At 35.4% G+C, this 21,218-nt stretch overlaps 1 protein-coding gene across 4 annotated transcripts; it reads right to left on the bottom strand.

Moving 5' to 3' along the window:
• Positions 1-33: 33 nt before the first annotated feature.
• LOC109534470 (CCR4-NOT transcription complex subunit 1) lies at positions 34-20,682 on the bottom strand. Of its 4 annotated transcripts, none has more exons than XM_019900153.2 (25): positions 20,293-20,682; positions 15,049-15,234; positions 14,791-14,968; positions 14,276-14,519; positions 13,973-14,163; positions 13,623-13,823; positions 13,256-13,532; positions 12,941-13,162; positions 12,456-12,684; positions 12,045-12,348; positions 11,638-11,835; positions 11,307-11,515; positions 10,798-11,087; positions 10,101-10,631; positions 9,767-9,977; positions 9,488-9,616; positions 8,613-8,819; positions 7,969-8,289; positions 5,494-5,795; positions 4,442-4,965; positions 4,153-4,378; positions 3,854-4,049; positions 1,529-2,710; positions 1,072-1,424; positions 34-230 (listed from the first exon to the last, which is right to left on the bottom strand). In XM_019900153.2, exons 1-25 carry the CDS (start codon positions 20,392-20,394, stop codon positions 152-154), a joined length of 7,092 nt encoding a protein of 2,363 aa, XP_019755712.2. In that variant the 5' UTR covers positions 20,395-20,682; the 3' UTR covers positions 34-151. The 4 variants fall into 4 exon arrangements, with proteins under 4 accessions (XP_019755712.2, XP_019755711.2, XP_019755714.2 ...); XM_019900152.2 differs by having other exon boundaries at positions 3,845-4,049; positions 20,293-20,681; XM_019900155.2 differs by having other exon boundaries at positions 5,515-5,795; positions 20,293-20,681.
• Positions 20,683-21,218: the final 536 nt, after the last annotated feature.

Genomic DNA, 21,218 nt, shown 5'->3' with positions numbered 1-21,218 from the left:
AAATGATGTAAACAATGAAATTATACAAATATACCAAGAAAACCAAATTTAATACATTTCTAATACAATAACTAATATTTACAAGATATATTAATTAAACACATACATATCTTATCACTACAAATTAACCGTTGACAGACGAAACATTCCGCTACTCGTGTATTTCTCCTTCTTGTGATAATTGAACAGTTGTCTTCACGAAACAGGACCGGGCGACCGATTCAAACAATCTGGAAATAAAGCCGTTTAGATTTCAGAGACAAATCCAGCTTGTCTGGATAACACATTGTATAAGGTCAAACATGATTTAATCAATCCGAAAATGGACGGTTTTCGTAATTCAGCTGATTAAAAATACCTGAGTATGTAGTTTGATATTGACTTTTTGAAAAATTTCCCGTATCCCGTATAAAATTCTATACTCATTAAAGTGGGCGCTTCAAAAATATAAATTATGGTATAACCGCATTGTACATGTTTTTTATGAAGAAAATGTATTTTGGTAGAAGTATCACAGAAATGACTCAGATATTTAGAGTTTAAAATTCACATTATCTCTCGTTATGTAACTGTTCGGGCGTTGAATGCCTCGTGTGTTACTCTTAATCAATAATTAATAATTCGTACGAGGAACTGACGCCTATAATCAATTTTAAATGTTAGGTCGCATAATCCTTGTAATGGCGAGATCACTTTAATTATACAGGGTGTTCACACTTGCTGGCACCCTAGACGTATACGGAAAAGTGACTGAATTGCTCTAAAAAATTGGCAATCAGTCGAGAACAAAACAAAATTTAAAACTCAGACAGTACTTTGGTATGCTACAAATTTTTACGAATCCCGATAGCGCAGTTATAACTGTTTTGAAGAAAAATTGGAAAATAATTATTTACGAAAAAAACATTAAAGGTGGATAAACAACATATTCAGATTGTTTTCCGTCTGAACATGCACCGCCTTGTAAGTTTTGCAGGTTGCAACGGGCCCCCAAAAACTTTTCCAAACGTTCATTTTTTCTGTTATTGCTATATCCCCTCACGTAAACATTTTTATCTGGAAAAAACTTACTTTTCAATTTCCGGCGCACAATGAACAAACTGATGTTGCCAAAACTTGTAAGTAGGATTCTTGATCAGCTCGATGAAAGTTATTAAAAGACCCCACGGATGAGGTCTGTTTACAATTAATCGTTCCAACAATACCCTGGTGATTTGCTCTTGAATTACTTCAGTATTAGCTTCAGCAAACAAATATAAAAATGTGCACGAGAAATAGTGCGTATGACTGTTGGGATATCTCAGTTGGTTCGCCATCGCATTAAAGAATAGGTATCTGCCCTCCGTATCCAAATCAACTGTTAAGTTCTGGAAAATATCCATATGGGCACTGTGTGCTATTGTCGACATACTTGGAGAGTGACTCTGTAACACAATTGTTCAATTTAAGATAGTCAATCAACATGATTTGATGCTGAAACTTGCACAGAAAATGTCCAATAAACTTATCAAGCTGCATATTGCCTTACCTTGTTTTTGATGTAAGCTATAGCCTGTGTCCCAACATACAATACTAACGCATTCATGAGTGAAATATTGTATCGAATTCCCGGCTCGTTGGACACTTGCAGATTGCTCCTAAGCTCGGACAGAAAAGTGACTGGAGCTCTTGCCTTTAAATAGGAATCCAAATCTTTTTTGAACTGTGGTGGCGATATCGTCGCGGCTATGTTGGTTAGAATTCTGGGAGCGTAGGTGATTTCAGGCAACATATCAACCTTGAGGTTGGGGATGAATGGATCTGGCAATCTCATAGTGCGTGGAAAGGCCGATAATATCAGGTTTCGCATTTGAATGCAGTTGGGTGGAATTACATCGCAGAAGCCGTAATAATTATCACATAAGAATTCAGGGAAATCGTGAAGAAGCACTAATAGTACCCTCAGAGTACCTTTGTACAGCATTGTCACAGGCTTTGCCAGTTCAGCGTTGCGCAAGAATGGGGCCAAATATTTGAATAGGTCAACAAGCAACTGTGAATACAACGGCCAGCATTTCTGCTGAGGTGTCGTAGCAAGCATTCGTCCAATAAAAACTCGATGAGAAATGAGTTCTAGCCAAGCATAACAAAAGCCGGCGGCTTTTGCAGGTCGGAGAATGTGGAAGGTGTGACAGTATGCAGTCAGAACGTGAAAATTGAGAGCTTCTAACACTGGTTCTGGAGCATTTAGTTCTAAAAAGAGCATCGTGAAGACTCGTTGATAAGGCATCTGGTGGAATTCGCCCAATCTATTATCATGATCCTGCAAGAGTACTCCGGCAACTATCCCCAGCACTTTATTAAGCAGTTGAACTTTAGTAGTTGTATTGGAGCTTTCTCCTGAATGTTTCACAAGCAGAGCCACCAACCGAACAAATGCATCTAAAGTATGATAGCATTTAGATCTTCCACCAGTTGAATTAAGAGTGGATTTGTCACACAAAATTCGGTAGCACGTATCAATACATATCTGCGTCGACAACCGAAAGAATCTAGTAATGAGATCGTCCGTTTTCAAAATTCCGTGTAAATTCATTTGATGCACGAAAACGCTGAAAGACTTTGTCGAATCGCGACCTTGATGAGTAGTGTAAATATTAATCCATTCTCTGATTAAGTACTCAGTTTTGTCTACTAGTCCTGGGGGATCTTCGTAATTTGGAGTGCGCACCTGAAAAATATTGCACGAGTTAGTGATAGGCCGAATATGCCAATTCCCATCTAATGCAAGAAGATGTGATAAATTGATGATTATTTCTTATGAGTGTTCCAATATTTTAGATAAAATATTGATTTTCAGTTTCATTATACTGGGTGTAACGAACGAATTCACGAGCAAAAATCATATCATAGTTTTACTCTGCGAAATTTCCTTTGAAATCTACATTTCGAAAAGTAATTTTCAAATCTACCGTCATTTCAAACGCTAAAGTACAACGAAACAAAAATTTACAGGAGCTTCATAATCTCTCAAATATTTTCAATTATATTTCTAACACCATGTAATCCATGTTACATTAAGGTGTGTTTAAATTAGAAAGGAACAATTCAATAAGCCATCCAACAATCAGATAAGCCGAAACTTCATAAGAAAAAATCACTGTCATTAAAAACGTTTGATAGTAATCTGAAATACATTTTTTATGTCAAAAGGTTAATAAGAAATTCCCGTATATTTTCCTTACGTCCGAAAGTGTTCTTGTTTTGTTTTAAACGCTTTCAGACAGACAAAACTCAAGTTCTTTAATGGCGTCTTACCATCTGTCCCTCATTAGCCTACGCAAGGTAATCTATTTGTCGAACATTCCACTGTGATAAAACAACTTGTACATTTTTAACTGGATATTCGAATAGAAGATAATATTATGTCTAAACAATCCAAAGTATTGATTGAATTGCAAATGTCATGAATAATTCCGGGTGTCAGAACGACAAAAAACATTTAAATGCGCAAAAATAACTGGTAGCACGATATTGTTGCACCTGATTTGCACAGATACGAAAATCTTTCAGAAATTCCGTAGATCCCGAAAGTTTATCCAAGAACTGCATGACCGGAGCATTAATTGTAATCAATAAAATCGGAACAATAGTGTGGATGTAACATTTTTAGACCTAAATAATCACAAAAACTGACAAAGTGCTGTTTTATTTATTAATCGTTCTTATTGTCTTCAGTACAAGAAAACCTTCAAATTTTAATACCTCTGCCAACCTCAATTAGTGTTTCAGTGGATCTCAAATCAAGTACACGTTTCTTCGTTGATAAAATGAAGTAAAAGAGCCTGCTGGATTAAGAAGTTACCTCATCTACCTGCAATATCCCGGAGTGTATGTGTACAGTTGGTCCAATCGAGCGGTCTCCACAAAACGTGCTATCTTGGTTTTGTCTTAATAAATCTAAAATTGTATTTAGTCCATCCGGTGGTTGTCTAGTGTGATTCTGTATCTTTACTAAGAAGTCGACTGTATTGGGAAACTCAAATTCCTGACCGCTGAATTGTGCAGGCCTGCAGAAAAGTTAAATATTTAGAAATTAATCTACCTATATTATTTGCGTTCGATGATTATACATTAATATATTTTGTTTACTTTCATATTGTATGAACTTACCTCTCATTTATGAGAAAGTGCTCAACTAACTGGATGGCGAAATTTTGCCCAATATAGTTGAAGTTCGCTTCTAGTACTTGGGCTAATGCCAAATCATATTGAGGCACGTTAACCAATGAGGCTTTGATGAGAGTGTCAACAGCTTCCAGATTGTATCTTTGTTCTTCACGAGTTTCAATCAAACATCTTGTTACCAATTTGGTGACCCATTCTTGGCTGAAGATTCCTGAAATATTAATAAAAACGCAAATTACAAAACTTAATTAATCCCAATTTACAAAATAATTACCTTGAATAGTTTTTAAAATTTTCAAGACAATTTCTTTGAATCGCAACACAACGGGATCCGTTTCGCTCATATTCGGGTGCAAACAATCCTGAAGGGTCTCCACGCACTTTTGAACCAGAGCTTGTGGTGGGGTAACGTTTACATCCCTAACTCGTGATGAACTTATTATGCACAGCCGCAGACGCATCATTCGATCATTCAAAACTGCATTTGACTGGGAGCCGATGAGAGATACAAATTGTTCAATGTCCTGGACATACTTTTGTAAGTGAATAGCAAAATCACCGACTACTGCCATTGGATATGATGAAACCGGTTGCGGTTGAGTATCCAAAGAATTTAAGATCGGAGCCTGAATAGATACAAGAGTAGTATCTCGTTCGTTCGGCAGAAATCCTGGTATGTTGCGCCCGAACTCTTCATAAACAGCCATTTGGCTACTAGTTAGGCCTCCAACTTTCAACCGAATCTGTTCCGGCATACGTTCAGCTTGATATGTCAAAGCCGAGTTATCACAATAGCGTCTGAAAGTAAAACCCGAACATGAGATATCCTTCAAAATACAATCATCTGAGCTTGCTTAAAATTAGGCATCCATATGCATTTTTAATTGTGAAATTTTTCTTTGAAAATATTTTCTATTTACTTTTTAACTAAATACAGTCTCATATTTACGCATAATGGTATATGCACATTAGCAGGCACTTATCGTTTCAGGAATGAAGTATTTCGATTCTGGCAACCGAACCACGTGTTCAAATTTTTGATGTGGCTCATACGATATGTGCCTAACAAAATGAATCTATCTGGTCCATATGTAAACCATTTAATAATATTTTTTGTATATTTGTATCTGATAATGTGCAAAGACCTTTAAGCAACTGTCCTTTGCGGCCGCAACAAAATGTATAGTGGCCCAATTTAGGATTTCGTTTAAAGCGAATGTTAGTTTTTTGCAAGAATGATTGATTTTCATTAGCCCCAGGCAACACTTCCAGAGGAGTGATGATTTTGAATCACCCTGTAACTTCGCTACGAACAAAAATGCATACATATTACTTTGCGGAACCCACATTGATTCTTTTCGGGCAATCCTTCGAAGCTCATATTCGCCACTTAGATGTTTGTCTATTTCAGGAATAGCTTTTTCGATTGCAGTTTTCTGCACTATAGCACAAGCCAGTTCCGTGTTATCATTAGCAATCACGTTGGCAGCTTGGTCGATCATTTCCTTTTGTTGAATACTGGGAGTAACTAAATTCGTATTAAGCAGCTGTTTCATATGTGTATTTATGGAAGATAAAAGCTGATCACGACAGGTTATCATTGCCATTCCTGCTGTTAAATTCCGTGCCTAAAATAAAAGTTGCATAAATAACCATACGCTAATTAAAACGACAATTTATAGAACGATACACCATGATAAAATTATAAGAGAATCTTTTGCAAGCATTACTTGTAAAAAATTAGGATATTTTATATATATCGCACTACTCCGTTAAAGTAACATAATACCAATCTAACTAATATTTGCACATTTAATTTTTCCGCCTTCACACAACAATTAGCTGTAAAACTTTCACAAAAATCTATTAAGGGACTCATTCCTCTCGGATCGTTCAAAGTCAAGTTACATATTCCGTCGGTCTTAATGCGGCAGATCCGAGCAGACGAAAACATTCACAAATCTAGACCGGATTTGAATACGGATCCGGATTTAAGGCCGCTTTGGCACAACATATTAAGTTGTATAAACTCAGATTCTCAGAAAAATGGCGTGAAAATCAAGTTCCGGTGCTCTTGTTAAATTCAAAACAAGCATTCAAGTCTCCAGATACAACATAAACATGCTCAAAGATTTATAAAATCGAGTAATTAACTGACTTAAAAGCTGGTATATAATTTCCCATAAAAAGTCTATTCCCCCAAGTTGAAGCGGATTGAAGCGGAACGTGAAACTTGTCTTTGAAAATGCGAACACACACTTTCTACGAAATAGTCTACAATAAAAAAAAACTTCGAACTGCAAAGTGAAGTAATCTCATCGCAAGACGGCCAAGGGAACGATTATATCATTATAAAACCTCAATTTTGGCGGAATTTTTTCAACAAATTGAATGCGATTTCACTTCTGGACATTGATTTATAATATAATATATTATTACTTAATATTAAGTAAATTTCTTAATATTAAGGCAAGATATCGTCAAGCGCATCTCAAACATTCGTTAAGAAGCCGTTCTGTATTACACTCTGTAAATTTGGTTGGATTGACGTTGTTACTACTTTCTACATAAATCTTTGAACTGTTACGAATTTTGTATCGTTTGGACATTCTGCAAAATAATTTTGGCAACATTTACACAGCATATCCAGCGGTAAAAGATCAAAGCTGCTGGAAGTCAAAGTTTGGATGGCTTGAATGTAGATCTGCCATGTAGGCCGACTTTACACAATATATGAAACTGAGTTTCATAAAAATCGAGCAAAAAACTAAGCCGAGTAATAGCGTTTAATTTTATATAAAAAAGTCTATTCCACCCCATGATTGAAGTTGTTTACATTTGGCTGAGAAAACGGTTTTGTTTACGACGATTTTCAAAACCAGTTTGAATGAGACACTTGCGTTTGAAAATATAGCCGTATAAACTGGAACTGTCTACAATATTGTAAACAAAAAAAAACGAAATCGAACTACATAGTAAAGCAATGAGTCATACAAAGGGCGACTAGAAAATGATTATATCACCATCGCAGTTCTGTAGCTCGGCAGCTAATAAACCTTCATATCGCATGAGTTTTTTCCATAAGCAGACTGAATATTCAGTGTATAGCGGGCAACGAATGATATGTCGTCGGTTCTTGGTGTCTTGCCGGTATATATAAAATTATTTGGTGCCAATGAAATGAGTTCGGTACATCATCCTGCCCGTTTACTACACGACTGTGGATTGAGGGGTAGAAAATTGATGGGGCGGCAGCTTGCGGAGATCTGGTAAGAAGGATTTCTACCTATACATTTCTTTCCTTCAACTGAGCTTAGTTTTTCGAGAATGAACTGCAGTTTTGACTTCTTACATTTTCCTTTCATTCCTTTGCTGGCTTCAAATAATCGGGCTATGGGCCAAGTTTCAGTTATACTAAAAAAAGTTTTTCTTTCTTTCCAGGTAGCACGATGCACCTTTCGGTAAGTGAAACATTCCTTTGCCCTTGGGTGCCGTGTAGGTGCATAATTTTTTTAGTCCCATATTGTTGACTTATATTTTATGGTATTGTCGCATGTAATATTTATAATTAATGAGTATTCTTTGCAACGTTTAAACTACTTTAGTTCAGTTTGACTGCGTTTATTTCTATCTCATTAACAAAGAAAAATTGCGCAACTTCGCATATAAATCAAAATGATCAATTGACGAACAAGCTCGTTATTATATAGGCAAAAAGTGATTTAGACTTGCGACTTTAAAGTTGTACTGAGTTTTTATACGATAAAGCTAAACTTAATCTGAAGCGGCAAAAGTACTCACCATTAAGTGGGCAGCGATGCGCATTTTTTCTTCGTCAGGTTCCAATGCAAAATCTTTTCGAATAATAGCTTCGCACGTTTGAAGGGCAATTTTAACCGATCTATCCAACACGGGTGGCAACCATTCTTGTACAGCAAGTTCTATGGCTTTTTTGGCTAAAGCCTTCAGTTGGGGTTGAGTTTGGAACAAGACAGCGTTTGATGAAATTACTGCATGCGTTTGAATTGCCTGCATACTGTTAGTCACTATATCTCCATAACTGAATCGGGGCTCTGGCATGGCCAAACCGGGTGTCGGTGTTGTGCTAATGTTGTGCATTGCCTGTAGATACAAAGAAAATATCATTGAAAAGCGATTTTCCATAATGGAAATTAAATAATTATTCACATTTGTATTTAGGTTTCCTTTTCCAAGCCATAGACACAAATGATTTTGGTTTAAAAAATCGTGATCATGATCATCATATAGATCATGATATAGATTTGTGTGGTCTAATTACAAATTCGTCACTTTGAAAATCAGAATAATTTTTTCCCAACATTAAATGTCATAATAAAAGGACAATTAAATATGGCTAATATGGAAAAAAATTACATTTAATAAAAAAGGAAATATTGAAAATAGTATGAAATAAAGTGAATTACCGGCGAACTGCTATTGCGGTCGGCAATAATATTCACTAGTTCAGGCTCCGCCATATTTGTACTTTGGTTTCCGTGAGCAGACATATTTTGTTCTTTTTTGATCGGCTGAGATAATTGGTACTCGATCTTTCTTATTCTCTCCGGGTCCTTCAGATAAATTGCAGGCTTCAGTTGACCTACATCAATTTCCAAATTCTTGCATAACACCTAAGAATTCAATTATATAATACCGATTAAATTACTCCTACATAATACGTATATGGGAAAATTCACGGAACCTTCAGATTTTCACATTTTTTATTTTGAAAAGAAAGAGCACATACATTATTGATAAATTGATATGTTTGAGTTTTCAGAAACAATAATGACAAAATTATAAAAATAGTTTGCTGTAAAACCTCGTTTGCTGAACGCTTATGAATAAAAAAAGCTATAAAGATTCGAAAACCATGAAAAGCGATACCCAAACCTAGTTTTTTAGTTTAGTTTGTCTATCAAAGAACTAAAAGTGGTCAAATTTTGAAACGATTTGGTGGATTGCTGAAAAAGTTACAGTTGATACGTGGGTATACACCTATACTCAAAGTCCCCTATATCAAAAGTTACAGGTTTAAATTAGCTGTTTTGGGGGATTTTGATATTTATGATTCAATGTATCTTCATATCTCGTAGAGGAAAATATTTACCAGTGACCAAAATACTAATACTAATGTGTTTCTGCCAACAGCAACACAGAATTTAGATTTTACTATATTAAAAAAAATATTAACGAGATACAGCGAATCTAAAAGTTTCGTAGATTTTCCCATATCTGATTTAATGTTTAAAGACAACTTTTCTTATCTTTATTTGTATGTAATTATTAAAATACTAACTTCAATTTCGAACTTCAGAGTCAGCTTTAAATTTGATTCAGAATGCAGTTCAGCCAGTACATTCATTAATGCCATCGTCCAAGGGTTCGGAGGCTTAAAAACTTTACTCTTAGAGCACGATTCGAGAACCTGAAAACAAAATAGCTTTTGTTATTATATATTATAGTTTGGCATTGTTAGATCAGAACTGCAAGTTTCGCAGACGGTTTCATGGTTATAAAGTAAAAAATTAGTTTCGTTCTAGTTCGAGCGTAATTAAGTCGCTAATTAGACACTAACCTTAGCAACAAAAGGAACAACATATAGCAGTTCCTGGGGACCTTTATGATAGGCTTCAACAAGTAAAGATTTCAAGTCTAATTCGATTTGCAAAATCGGTTTGTTATGACTGAGAGTTAACATTCCCAACCAATGGCCCAGATTTTTCAGCAGAGACCTGTCTGAAAAATTGGCTATTGCTTTGTCCGAACTGAGTAGGACGCGAATGTTTCTGGAAAAAAATAAAGCCATATTAAACATCAATATATGCACTTGTGACAAAATGTAGTTTAAGCTCTCAAACAAGACCATTATGGTTTTATGAAGAAGAAGTATAGTTAATTCTGATACATACCTAAATGTTTCTTTTACAACCATCTTATACAACTCGATTATATTTAAGGTATCCACACAGTTAGAGTATAAGCTGTGAAAATTCGATTCAATCGAGGCTCTCTTCATAACCAGATACTGGGACAGCCACGGATAATATTCATCCGATATGTGTTCTCGAAGTTCGTCACATTTCACCTTAAGGTTTAACTGGCTCAGGTTATTAAAAATAAAAGCTATTTTGTCTTGCAGTGTATCCGGTGGAGCAATTATTTTTTCTTCCTTTTCTGTAGCTACAAGCAGCGTGTCTATGTTTGTAGCATTAGCTATTGACGGTCTAGTGCTTATTGTGCTTCCTGGTGTAGTACTAGATTTTGTAGATGAAATTGCGCTTCCTACCGTGGAGGCTCCTTTATAAACCTGTACGTTAGCACTTGGAGGCGCTAGCATTGCTGCTAAACTGGCAGGTAAAACTGGACCCTCTGGTTTCGTAGGCGGTTCTAACCCCTGAAGTCCAAACTCGATGTACTCTTGCAAATGCGGAGGAAATTCGCTGAAAAGTTGTAGTAAAAAATATGTATTTATAGTTGATACTGTATGTACTGTGTCCAAGATAAACCCCAATCCAAAACGGACTTCACTCATAGCTACTTTAGCTCAGCGTTTAGCAGTTACGTATTAATGAGGCTCGCATGAATTTGTGGTTGTTGAAAACTTACCTAAAATGTTGTACTGTTCTGACATGTTCACAATATTTGTGGTATTCTTTAAGTCTCCCTTTGAAACGATCCAAAGCAGTAATTCCGAAATAGTACATTTTCGAACCTTCAGGTTTCTTCAGGGCTTCCAATACAAATCTCAAAGCAAGACCTAACGTTACGTAAGAGGCAACTATACCTCTTTCGATTATTCCACCAAATAATTGGGCGGTGATGTGCAGTTCTTTGTCGGGGTATTGTGGGAAAAATTTGTATTCTTCGAAGAGGCTCCTCAACATACAATTAAATACCTACAAGTGCAACATACAATGGGCATGCTTAATTGTAACTAAAAGCTGGTGGTACGAAATTAATTCAATCTCCATTCAAGTTGAAGCGGAGTTTAAGACAAGTAAAAATTTGGGTTGTAGTTGTTCAGCGCTAAGCTTAGTACGAGTTCAGAATGAGGTGGAGATTAGTTGAACCCACGCTTAAGCTTGCTTCAAATTTGAATTATGTACAATACTCACTTCCTTTTCCCTTTTACTTGGAGAATCCTGGAATCTTTTCAACATGACCAATACTTCATCAATCGAGAGATTAGCCTGTGGTGGATGATTATAAATTCTTTGGAAATAGTTGTTAGCTTCATCCTCAATGTCTTTTGAAACATGGGATGCTCCTTCCGGAAATGGGTTATATTCTTGTGCTCGAGACTTTTCCATATTAGCCACGGGGCCTGCAAACGAAATACAAAAATCACCAGAAAATTAGAAAATGTTTGATCAATAGAATAAAAGCTTTTGAAGAATTTCATCATAAGCTGGTTCCAACCTAAATATAATATCGAGGGCTACTCACCTATTCGTCCAATATTATTAATGGGGTTGATACCAAGTACTAAAGAAGAACTGGTACCAACTGGCCCTTGATGTTGCATTGGAATAATCGGAAACGGACTATTTGAGGGGCCACTACCTAGTAGTCTGGAGGGAGAACCAGGAGACTGGACTATCGGGCCTAATCCGCCTTGCAGGTTAAAAGCGTTATTACTGGGACCTGCAATATGAAATATATTGCATATAATATTATAAAGAATTAACAACCATTATCCCTTTCCCATGGCGTTGTAACTCTCGTCAGTTTCAAACGTACAGACAAAAAATATATTTTTAAATGCGGTATATTAAGATACTTCGTATGCGCGGCAACACATGATAAAAACTATAACCTTTTATACGATGCTATAACAATACGCTGTCACTTACCTGCTAAAGTCATATTTGATAAATTTGTGCCTAAATTTTGCAACTGCTCCACTCCAGCATGACCATAAAGTTGCCCTGCAAACACCGTCTGATTCATAGCATTGCCATCCATACCCCTTGCTCTCATTAAAGGGTTGCTATTCTGTTGTCTGCTTTTTAACGCCATTGAGCAACCATTGATCACGCTGACAATGGCTTCATGCAATTCAGGGTTAACATTGGTTATGCATCTTTGCAGGCAAAAAATAATAGTTGATAAAGTTTCGACCGGCAGATGGGGAACCGGCTTAGTTAAACTGTCTTCCTAAAATTTGAATAAACAGAGCCATTTTAATTTTGCAAAATTAATAATTTAATTGTTTTCAGAAATTTAATTCTTTCTTCGTCCAGAAAATATCTTATTCGTTATACCTTTCCTAATTGCGGACATCGTCTATGTAAAAATTTCACACAAGCTGTAATAAAGCCTTCCCCATTATCGCTGATCTTATCAGAGAGCCACTTTTCTAGCTTCAAGTATTCTCGTCGAGAAGCTAAACACGCAAGATCAATTATGAATGGATATGACTGAGACGATTGTGCATTCAACAGCATTGACAAAGCCTTCAGGTCTTGAGCAACATCCAAAATCCTTGATAATCTGAAAAAAACAATCACATATAATTTGCAATTGGAGCAAACATAACACATCCACACAACCATAATTTTTTATTTGATCTGGTGTTGAGACGCATATCCTACAGGATATGCTCTCTAAACTTACCGTTGATTTGCATTCAGCAGACCAAAATACTACCGGTTATAAGTACCTTCAGATCAAACAAAAAAAATTTGGTTATGTGGCTGTGTAATTACTTATTTTTGGATTAAAAATATTTAAGCAAAGCTGATCTTACCTGGTTTGATCACATTCGCCTCTAGTATACCATTCAGACATAGCGTGCATAATAATAGGTTTGACATTGAGAGTCTGTGTATGCCAGGCGTGGTGTAAAAGAATTCCAGAGTTTGGATGCGTGCCCAAGAAAATGGGAATCAAATTGGTCAATAGTTCTTGGCGTAGTAAAGTTATAGGTCCAGAAATCTGAAGAAGTGCTAGCAGCAGCACATCTGGACAGCTAGAAAATATTGTTTTATAGTATATATTAAACATCATAATAAAGCTGCGTATGCAGCAATTACATGTAAACAGCACATATTTACGTGTTTACCTATGAATAGGTGCTTTGAAAAGGTCCTGAACCGCTGCATACAGTCCACATTCGGACATACTCAGCAACAACTCAACAAGATTGAGAGATCGCCAATTGGAAAACTCTTTTCCATCCTGTTCAGGAGGCGTTTTCAGCGCATCCAAAGCCACTGAAGCACATGCGTAATCACCAAAGCAAAAAACGTCTGGATTTTTTAGTGCTTGCTGAATCAAACTAAAGTGACCTTCAACATTAATCCACCGCTTGTAAAACTGATCAACTGGAAACGTCGTATCTAAAATAAAATTCCGCACAATTGGTAAACTTTTCTAACTCAGAATAAAAATACTCAAATGAGTCCATAATATCCGATATTCAAAATTACCTGGATGAAATCCTAATGACTGAAACCCTTGTCTAAGAACGCTAATCAAAATGCACAACCCTTGTCTATCTTTAATGACGAATTCGGGATGGTCCAGTTCAGAAACAACATTGTTCCATTGAAGCGATGGCGAAATTTCCTTCAGTGCTTGAACAAATATTTCGATGTTCCATGATCTCACTTCTGATCCTTTGAAAGCTCCTGAGAGAATAAAAGAATTTGCAAATGACTGTGATATGAACAATGCATTTATTTATCCAACATCTAAAGCATGGTATCTCCATCTACGGTTAATTTTATCTGGTAGACTACTTTCAGTCGTAAATGCTTAAATTTAAAACACATCATACCTAATGCATCATCTAGTCCTGTGTGGGTTCGGCACATAACCGCCAAGACTCTGGCTACTGTGGAGGGAGCAATATCCCGACCACCGAGCTTTATAATTGAATTGCGACATTCTTCTAAGGTTGATGTGAAAATATATCCCAATTCTTTGACTAAATCCGATAAGGATGAATCTAGAGTACCTCCAGACAACCTAAAATTAAAAACCCAAACATGCTTAGTAATCGATTAAATAATTTGATCTCTGAATTATACAACTGAGTTAACCAGATAATGAACAAAACTCAATTGCTCAATATACCCACCCAGGTCCGTCTGAAGACATTTCTGAAAACAGTTCTGCTTGTTCTGGGTAAACTAAAGGAGCTAGAACAACAGGAACTTGATCTCTAGGAAAATCGCGTTGCAAACTGTTTAGAAAAGTCGTGTGGATATCGTTGGTTAGTCCTACTTCTTTCGGACTCTCTAAAATTGATGACAAAATTAAGTGCAGCAGTTCAGGACTGGTTTCCTGAAGGCTTTCTTCGTATTGTCGGTTTCCCCCGGTATCTAAAAACCCAATGTATATATAATAGATAATTTAACATATCGTGCACGTTTAAATGTTTCCGACAAAACTGAAATGATTTGACAGAATAGAGTTTGCACATAGAACTTTGATATGACTGAATTGAGCGTTTCCACATAGAACTTTGATTATCAAAAATGCTTGGATATTTTTTATCTCCTAAAACACATCTTCTTTCTTATGATAAATATTCTTATCAGTGAAATTATCCTAGTTCACGATAGGAAAACAACATTTATTTGCATAACTTACCAATGTAAGATCTTACTAATTGGGGTACAGCTGTTCGAAGATGACTATGTGCAGCACTAGCTATCTCGGGAAACGTAGAGTTCCGTAGAACTAATGCAAAAAGTACTTCCCGTACGGATGATAATCGAAGACACTTAGTGAACTGTGTGAAGAACTGAGATCCAAGTTTCAGATTCTTCTGCAAGTTAACGATAATTGTAATTGAAAATGTTGTAAAAAGTAAACGCTGGTTTCAAATAAGTGGCTTTACAACCGTACCTTTTCGTTCGTCAGTGGAAAATTGGTAATATGGCAAATGATCGTCAATAAGGCGGGAGTATTCAAAACTCGACCACTTTGATCTAGAAATGCTTGAGACTTGCTGTTTGCTTCACTGAAGTCAACAGCACCATATAAACATTGGAATAGATGACGATCTGCTTCTAAACCATGCAAGTTTACAATCTGGAATTAAATATATTATTATTGACTGAACCCGTAAATTTGAAGTAAATTATCAACAGAGACAAGGAAATGAAGGAATTCCGAGCAAGTTTCTACTGGATTTTATCTTTTAAGAATAATAACTAAGTTGATATTGGCAGTAAATTAAAATACGTTATTAAATTTGGTGTGTTTTTAGTTTTTACGCTAATAGATTAATTTCTAAAGTATTGCTAAAAATATTTTGAATTGGAGATGGGAAAATTAAGTGGCACATTGCGTGACATACAAAAAGCATTAATTAAACGGTTGCCTCATATAATTATATTCACTGGCAAAATAAATGATTTAAACACAAGCCAGCCTAGGATTCAGATAATGCCTGAGCAGTATCTTCAAACTAAACATTATAATCACTTGGTCGACTTTGGGCTAATCTTACCCAAAAAGTTTGAATATTTGTATAGTGTGTATAATCGCCATTCTTCTAGTAGTAACAACATGGAAATATTGAGCTAGCTACAAATAAATATACTAAACTAAATAAAAATAATAGTCAGAAACAGATTTGTACTCATGTGTTTAGCAATATCACCAGACCAAGATTCCATACATTTTTATTTCTAAAGACATGTACAGACATTCTTCAATTCGTAAATAAAATTGAAATGTTGATATTTTCAAAAATTATCTACTATGTACTTGTACTTGTATGGAACCACGTATTTTCGTTTATCAGTTATACCTTCAGTAATGAAAATAAATTTGTATTTTTTGTATTTATCAGATAGATATAAAACATATATGAACCATTAATTCAAAATTACCAAACTTATGAAGGTAATTCTTCATTGTCAATTTCTTCTGATATTTGCTATCCTAACTACTTTCCTTTATAACGTACAGCTTATTTTATGCTGCATATGATTTTGTAACTTTATTTAGCGGAGACTTTAATGATTTATTATTCTTTAGCCACATTAGCTTTCACGGTCAAACCTTCTGCAAATAAATATTCAAGTTCCAGTATATGTCATTGGCTTCTACAAGTGTCACGATTCTGAGATATTTTTATACAAACATAATGTTAAGAAATTTACACATTATTGATCAGTTAATTACTAACTGAACCAAATATGACACGATTGCTTTCCAAACAATGTTCTAGTTTGTTTTTGAATTTTTTGATTATTATTCGTATTAAATGTACACTCGCAAAGATGCCACGCCAAAACTGGACTTGAAACATAAACATTCAACAATACATTTATTTCCACAATTTTGTTTCGAATGTAACAGTTATAGATCTTGAAACAAAAATGTCCTTTTTAAAAACCAATGTTTTATCAAGACTGACAAGACCTCGCATTGCTGAAGATGTGACAGAGAATGAGAATAATGAGCAATTCGGATTTCTTATAGGCTATGAATAAAATACTTTACAAACAGAATGTGTACGATTCGACTGCTGCGTTTGTATGGCATGGCTATAACTCAGTAAAACAACTTTGCCTTCACTTTGTCAGGTTCGGACTAACTTCAGCACAAGAAAACCATATTGAAACATGTCATACTATTTTTCTGTCTTGTCTATCGGAAGCAAAGTTGGACACTTATTTCCTTGTACTGATTAGAACATAGTGATAAATATAAACCAGGCGAAGCAGTTCTTTTTTGCGTTAAATACGATATCAGATAAAATACGTACGGAGATTCATTGAACGAAGTGGCACTTGCCTTTGGTGTGTCAAAACTTAAATATTTTTTACTGTCTTTTTCACGGCACACTTTGCCTAATAAAATACAAAGTGTTTCATGAGGAAGGAGCGTATTTTAACTACGTATTCTACGTCCGAAAATAACCCTGGTTTGTTAAATAAACAAAAGCTCAAAAATGCTTCGCTACGGATTTACAAAGAATAATTTAATTAAAAAACAGGGTAAATATTGAATTTAAAAAATGCAAAATTTGTTTAAAATGTTACTTACTCCAATACAAAACGGTGGTTCCCATTTAAATGTGTCCAATTTGGCGCACTTACCACAAATCCTACTTTAGAATCCTAACCGTTTGTAGTAGTAAATATGTAAAAGATATTTTTTATTTGTAATACAAGGAATTTCAAAAGTAATTGTAATAGTTAAAAATTAAGTGGCGTACCATTTTTTTCTTTAACTAATTCGGTAGCGAGCAGATACCTACGGTACCGCCAAAAATTAACAAAATTATTTTATCGCAAAACATACATCTTCCCCAACTATGGAAAATATTTCCATGCATTTTCAAGAAATGTATAATTTTGCAATTTTTAAATTAAATTTCAACACTGTAAATCCGTAAAGAGGCATTTTTTGAGTTACGTATAGTTTATCTAGCAAACTAGGGTTATTTTCGGACGTAGAATACGTGGGTAAAATAATGCCCCTTCCTCATGGAACACCTTGTATTAGGCCTGGGTAACACTGTGTTGAGATGCGCTATTGAGTTGTTGCCGCTCTCTCAGTTAACGAGTTATAACTCATCGGTTAAAGAGTTATAATTCATTTGTTAGAGCTTTACGAGACTTGAATTTTCACATCTAAAAAAGGGTTAGTAACATTTTTTCTGAATAACGTTTTACTACTTTAATCAAACTACTAAAAAAGGTAATCTAGATTTTCCCAGCAACAGAACTGAGTCCAAAGAAAGTCGACGAGTTTTCTTATAAAATCGAGCTCTTCATTTTTTTGCATAGAAGATTCAGTTTCCCAGTATTTTACAGTAAATCGTTAGGAAAAACGCAGTTTTTCTGTTTAGAGACAGTGCTGTTTAGAAATATTGACCTAAAAGTGAAGAAACTCAAGCTTCCAAGAGTTTTCCAAATAAATGACCATAAACTTTCGCTTCTTCAGTTCGGGGAAATATTTTGAAATAATTGTTAGGGTTTTGTCCATAATTCGAATCTGAAAAAGTTTTCCAAACATTTTTACAAAGCGGTTAAGGAGGCGAGTGTCAATAAAATGTATCTTATAATTACATTTAGGAATCTTTTCCGGGCTTTGAAGCCGTGGTCTATCGGAATTTCTTCCTGACGTTTCGTCCACAACTGCGGTGGACATTTTCAAAGGCGATGAGGCAGTGGGCAAAGTGATCTCCCGTGCTTTCCGACTAAGACTGTCTTAGTCACATTCCTAAATGTAATTTAACCGGCCGTGAAAGCATTCATAGTATCTTATAATTTTTCACACAAAATATCTGAATATTACCAGTATTTTAATTAAAACTAAAAAATTATGCGATTTTTGCGTACAAAGAATTGCTTAATAGAAATTTGTTAAAACTGGAATGACCTGAAAATTTATAGGAACATTAAAAATCTTCAGAGCAATGAGGGCGGCCAATTTTCCAAATAATTTTTCTACACTTTTGCTTTCTGGTCGTTTTTTAGTATAGTCCTAATTACTTTCGGTAAAAAACTGAATAGAATTATTTAGTTTTTGCGCCAAATTCGAAGCTGAAGAAGGTGTAATAAAAGGAATAAGGCGAATTTTCTTCCAAAATTAATTTTGCAATTTTTGACGAAAAACACCCTAATATTGTCAAAAAAGAAGAAAATCATCAGAAAATAATGCTTCTTTGCTTCGATTAAAAACTTTTAGTTTTGTGATCGGTTTTGCAGAAAACCAAAATGGTTTTCGACAAAAAAAAAATTGGACAAAGATAATCTCTTAATAGAATAAGACCTTTATCAGACGAATTGTGACTTATGAGGAGATATAGATTGTCTACGATCTACGCGACCGACGAAAAGGTGGTCATCATTCTGGTGTGCAGCAGGGCTAATTTACTCCAAATTTCTGAATCCTGTGGTTCCAGGGGTAAAGTAATGTGAACAAATTAACGAAATACACCAAAAATTGAAACCTGCATTGGTTGACCTGTAATTGGTTAACAGATATGGGCCAATACTCCTCCAAGACAAAGCGAGGCATATCTCACTAACTACTCGATAAAAATTGCATAAAGTAGGCTACAAAGCTCGAGCTCACCCACCATACCCGCCAGATCTTTCGCCTACAGATATCACTTATTGGATACATATTGGCTACAGATATCACTTGGACAACTTCCTGCAGGAGAAACGCTTAATGAAGCAAGATGAGGCTAAAACGGCCTTCAATGAGCTCATAGCGTCTAGAAACCCGGAATTCTATATTCTAAGGGCGCTTACTTTAATTAACTACATTAAGTTTAAGATGAGTTTTATTCGTTATGCTGTATTTCATGTGTTCCAACCTAACAGCTTCAATCATAGATTGTGCGAATGAAAGACAAACGCATAAAATACAATATAAATAAATAAACTAAATCGACTATGTAAATATTGTCTATTGTAGATATAAAATCATTATGAGACTCATTCAACTAGGTGAATGTAAAGAAATAATGTGGTAGCACATTATGTAACCTCAAAATTCAGAGCATAAACTCGATATTTAAATAAAGCAGTATAATGCAGAAAATGTTTTTCGTCAACAGCGTCAATGATGAATCGAATACTTGATGAGTGAAAACTTAATACCTGGAATAAAATACTATAAAATAAAAAAAATCAGTTTCATACAAATCTTAATACAAACAGCAAAAACTCATAGCGGATGCCTTGGTGGCATGGTGCTAATTTCCGGGCTTTTCCATAAATCGTATTTTAATCGTTCAACATAGTGAGTGCATGTGTTGAAGAGAACAACCTATAAACTAATAACTTACGCAGTTCATTTCTCTGTTTGAACACCTTTTCTAGTACTATTTTATCTATAGAATAGCTCCTTGATTGGAGGGTACCACGTTGGTTAATGGCTAAATTTACAATGATCAATTCTTACCTGGATACTTTTCACCAATGAGCTTTGAAATTGAAAAGTAGTAATAGGAAAGCTTGAATATGAAATATCTACATTTTTAATGGGTTTAGTAAAGGCCGTACCGCTTGCTCATGGTAAAAACAAAACATAACCAAAATTACGTTTTTTGATCATATTAAATTAGCACCTAACGGGGGCAACTCCACATGTCTAAAATTAACTGGATGCACCAACCTTAATTAGTTCGTCCACTACTTGTTGGTAGTTCTTTTTAGTTAATGTAACAACTAAATAACCGATTTGTGACAAGGCAAGAGACAACGAATCAAGGTTCATAGTTCCATGAACGCGGCCTCGAAAGCTTCAAATCTCTTTGAAGCTTTCTTTGGTAAGCACTTGCACCAGAACGACGGAGTCTTAACAGTTTGTGGAAAATAACTGAACATTGAATGGCCCAAGACCATCATCGAGTCTTAATACATGCACGTTTTCACCTGATAACACTCATTCTAAGACTATTAATTTCAATTTATAACACAAAGAACTGCAACTTTCAAGAAACCAACGCAAATCACAAGCAAATGGCCAAGTCGGAAGTGAAGGTTTTGACTTTCGACATGCTCGACAATCGACAGGCGACAGCCGACAGAAGGTGGTGGGAGTTAAAAAAAACTCCTTAAACATTTGGATTGCTCTTTTCATTAATAGGAGCGTTTTTCGATATTATTTGCAAGAAAGTCAAATCTCGGTTTACGAAAATTATAAATATATCTCGTAATTTGCGGAGCATTTTAAAAATAAAGTCGTTTTTCTGAATGTGTAGGCGTGGTCGACGCAGCACAAGTTGTAACAAAGCATAGGCTGATCGACTGTGACGTCACAAGCTGGAGCGAGTTTTTCCAACGTAACTTTCGAATATACTGACAAATTATACAGAGTGTCCCTGAAGTCGCTGCACACATAGAGAAAGTAAAATATTATTTTACGTACTCTATGGCTGCACAACGCTTCTCAATAAATTTCTTACCTAGAAATAGTACATACGATCCAGACTTGCTTATATCCAGTGTTGCCTCATGTTTCTGATGACGCCTCCAGGGCGTCAAAGTTCTCAAATTAATATCGTTTTTTCCAAATAATGTCTAAATTCCAACAATTAC

This window comes from Dendroctonus ponderosae, unplaced genomic scaffold (genome assembly GCF_020466585.1).
Source record: "Dendroctonus ponderosae isolate FM_Combo_2020 unplaced genomic scaffold, Dpon_F_20191213v2 Dpon_F_20191213_8, whole genome shotgun sequence".
In the NCBI taxonomy this organism is placed as follows: Eukaryota; Metazoa; Arthropoda; class Insecta; order Coleoptera; family Curculionidae; genus Dendroctonus; species Dendroctonus ponderosae.
The sequence above is the reverse complement of the archived record's forward strand: the minus strand, read 5'-3'. Positions and strand labels throughout refer to the sequence as shown.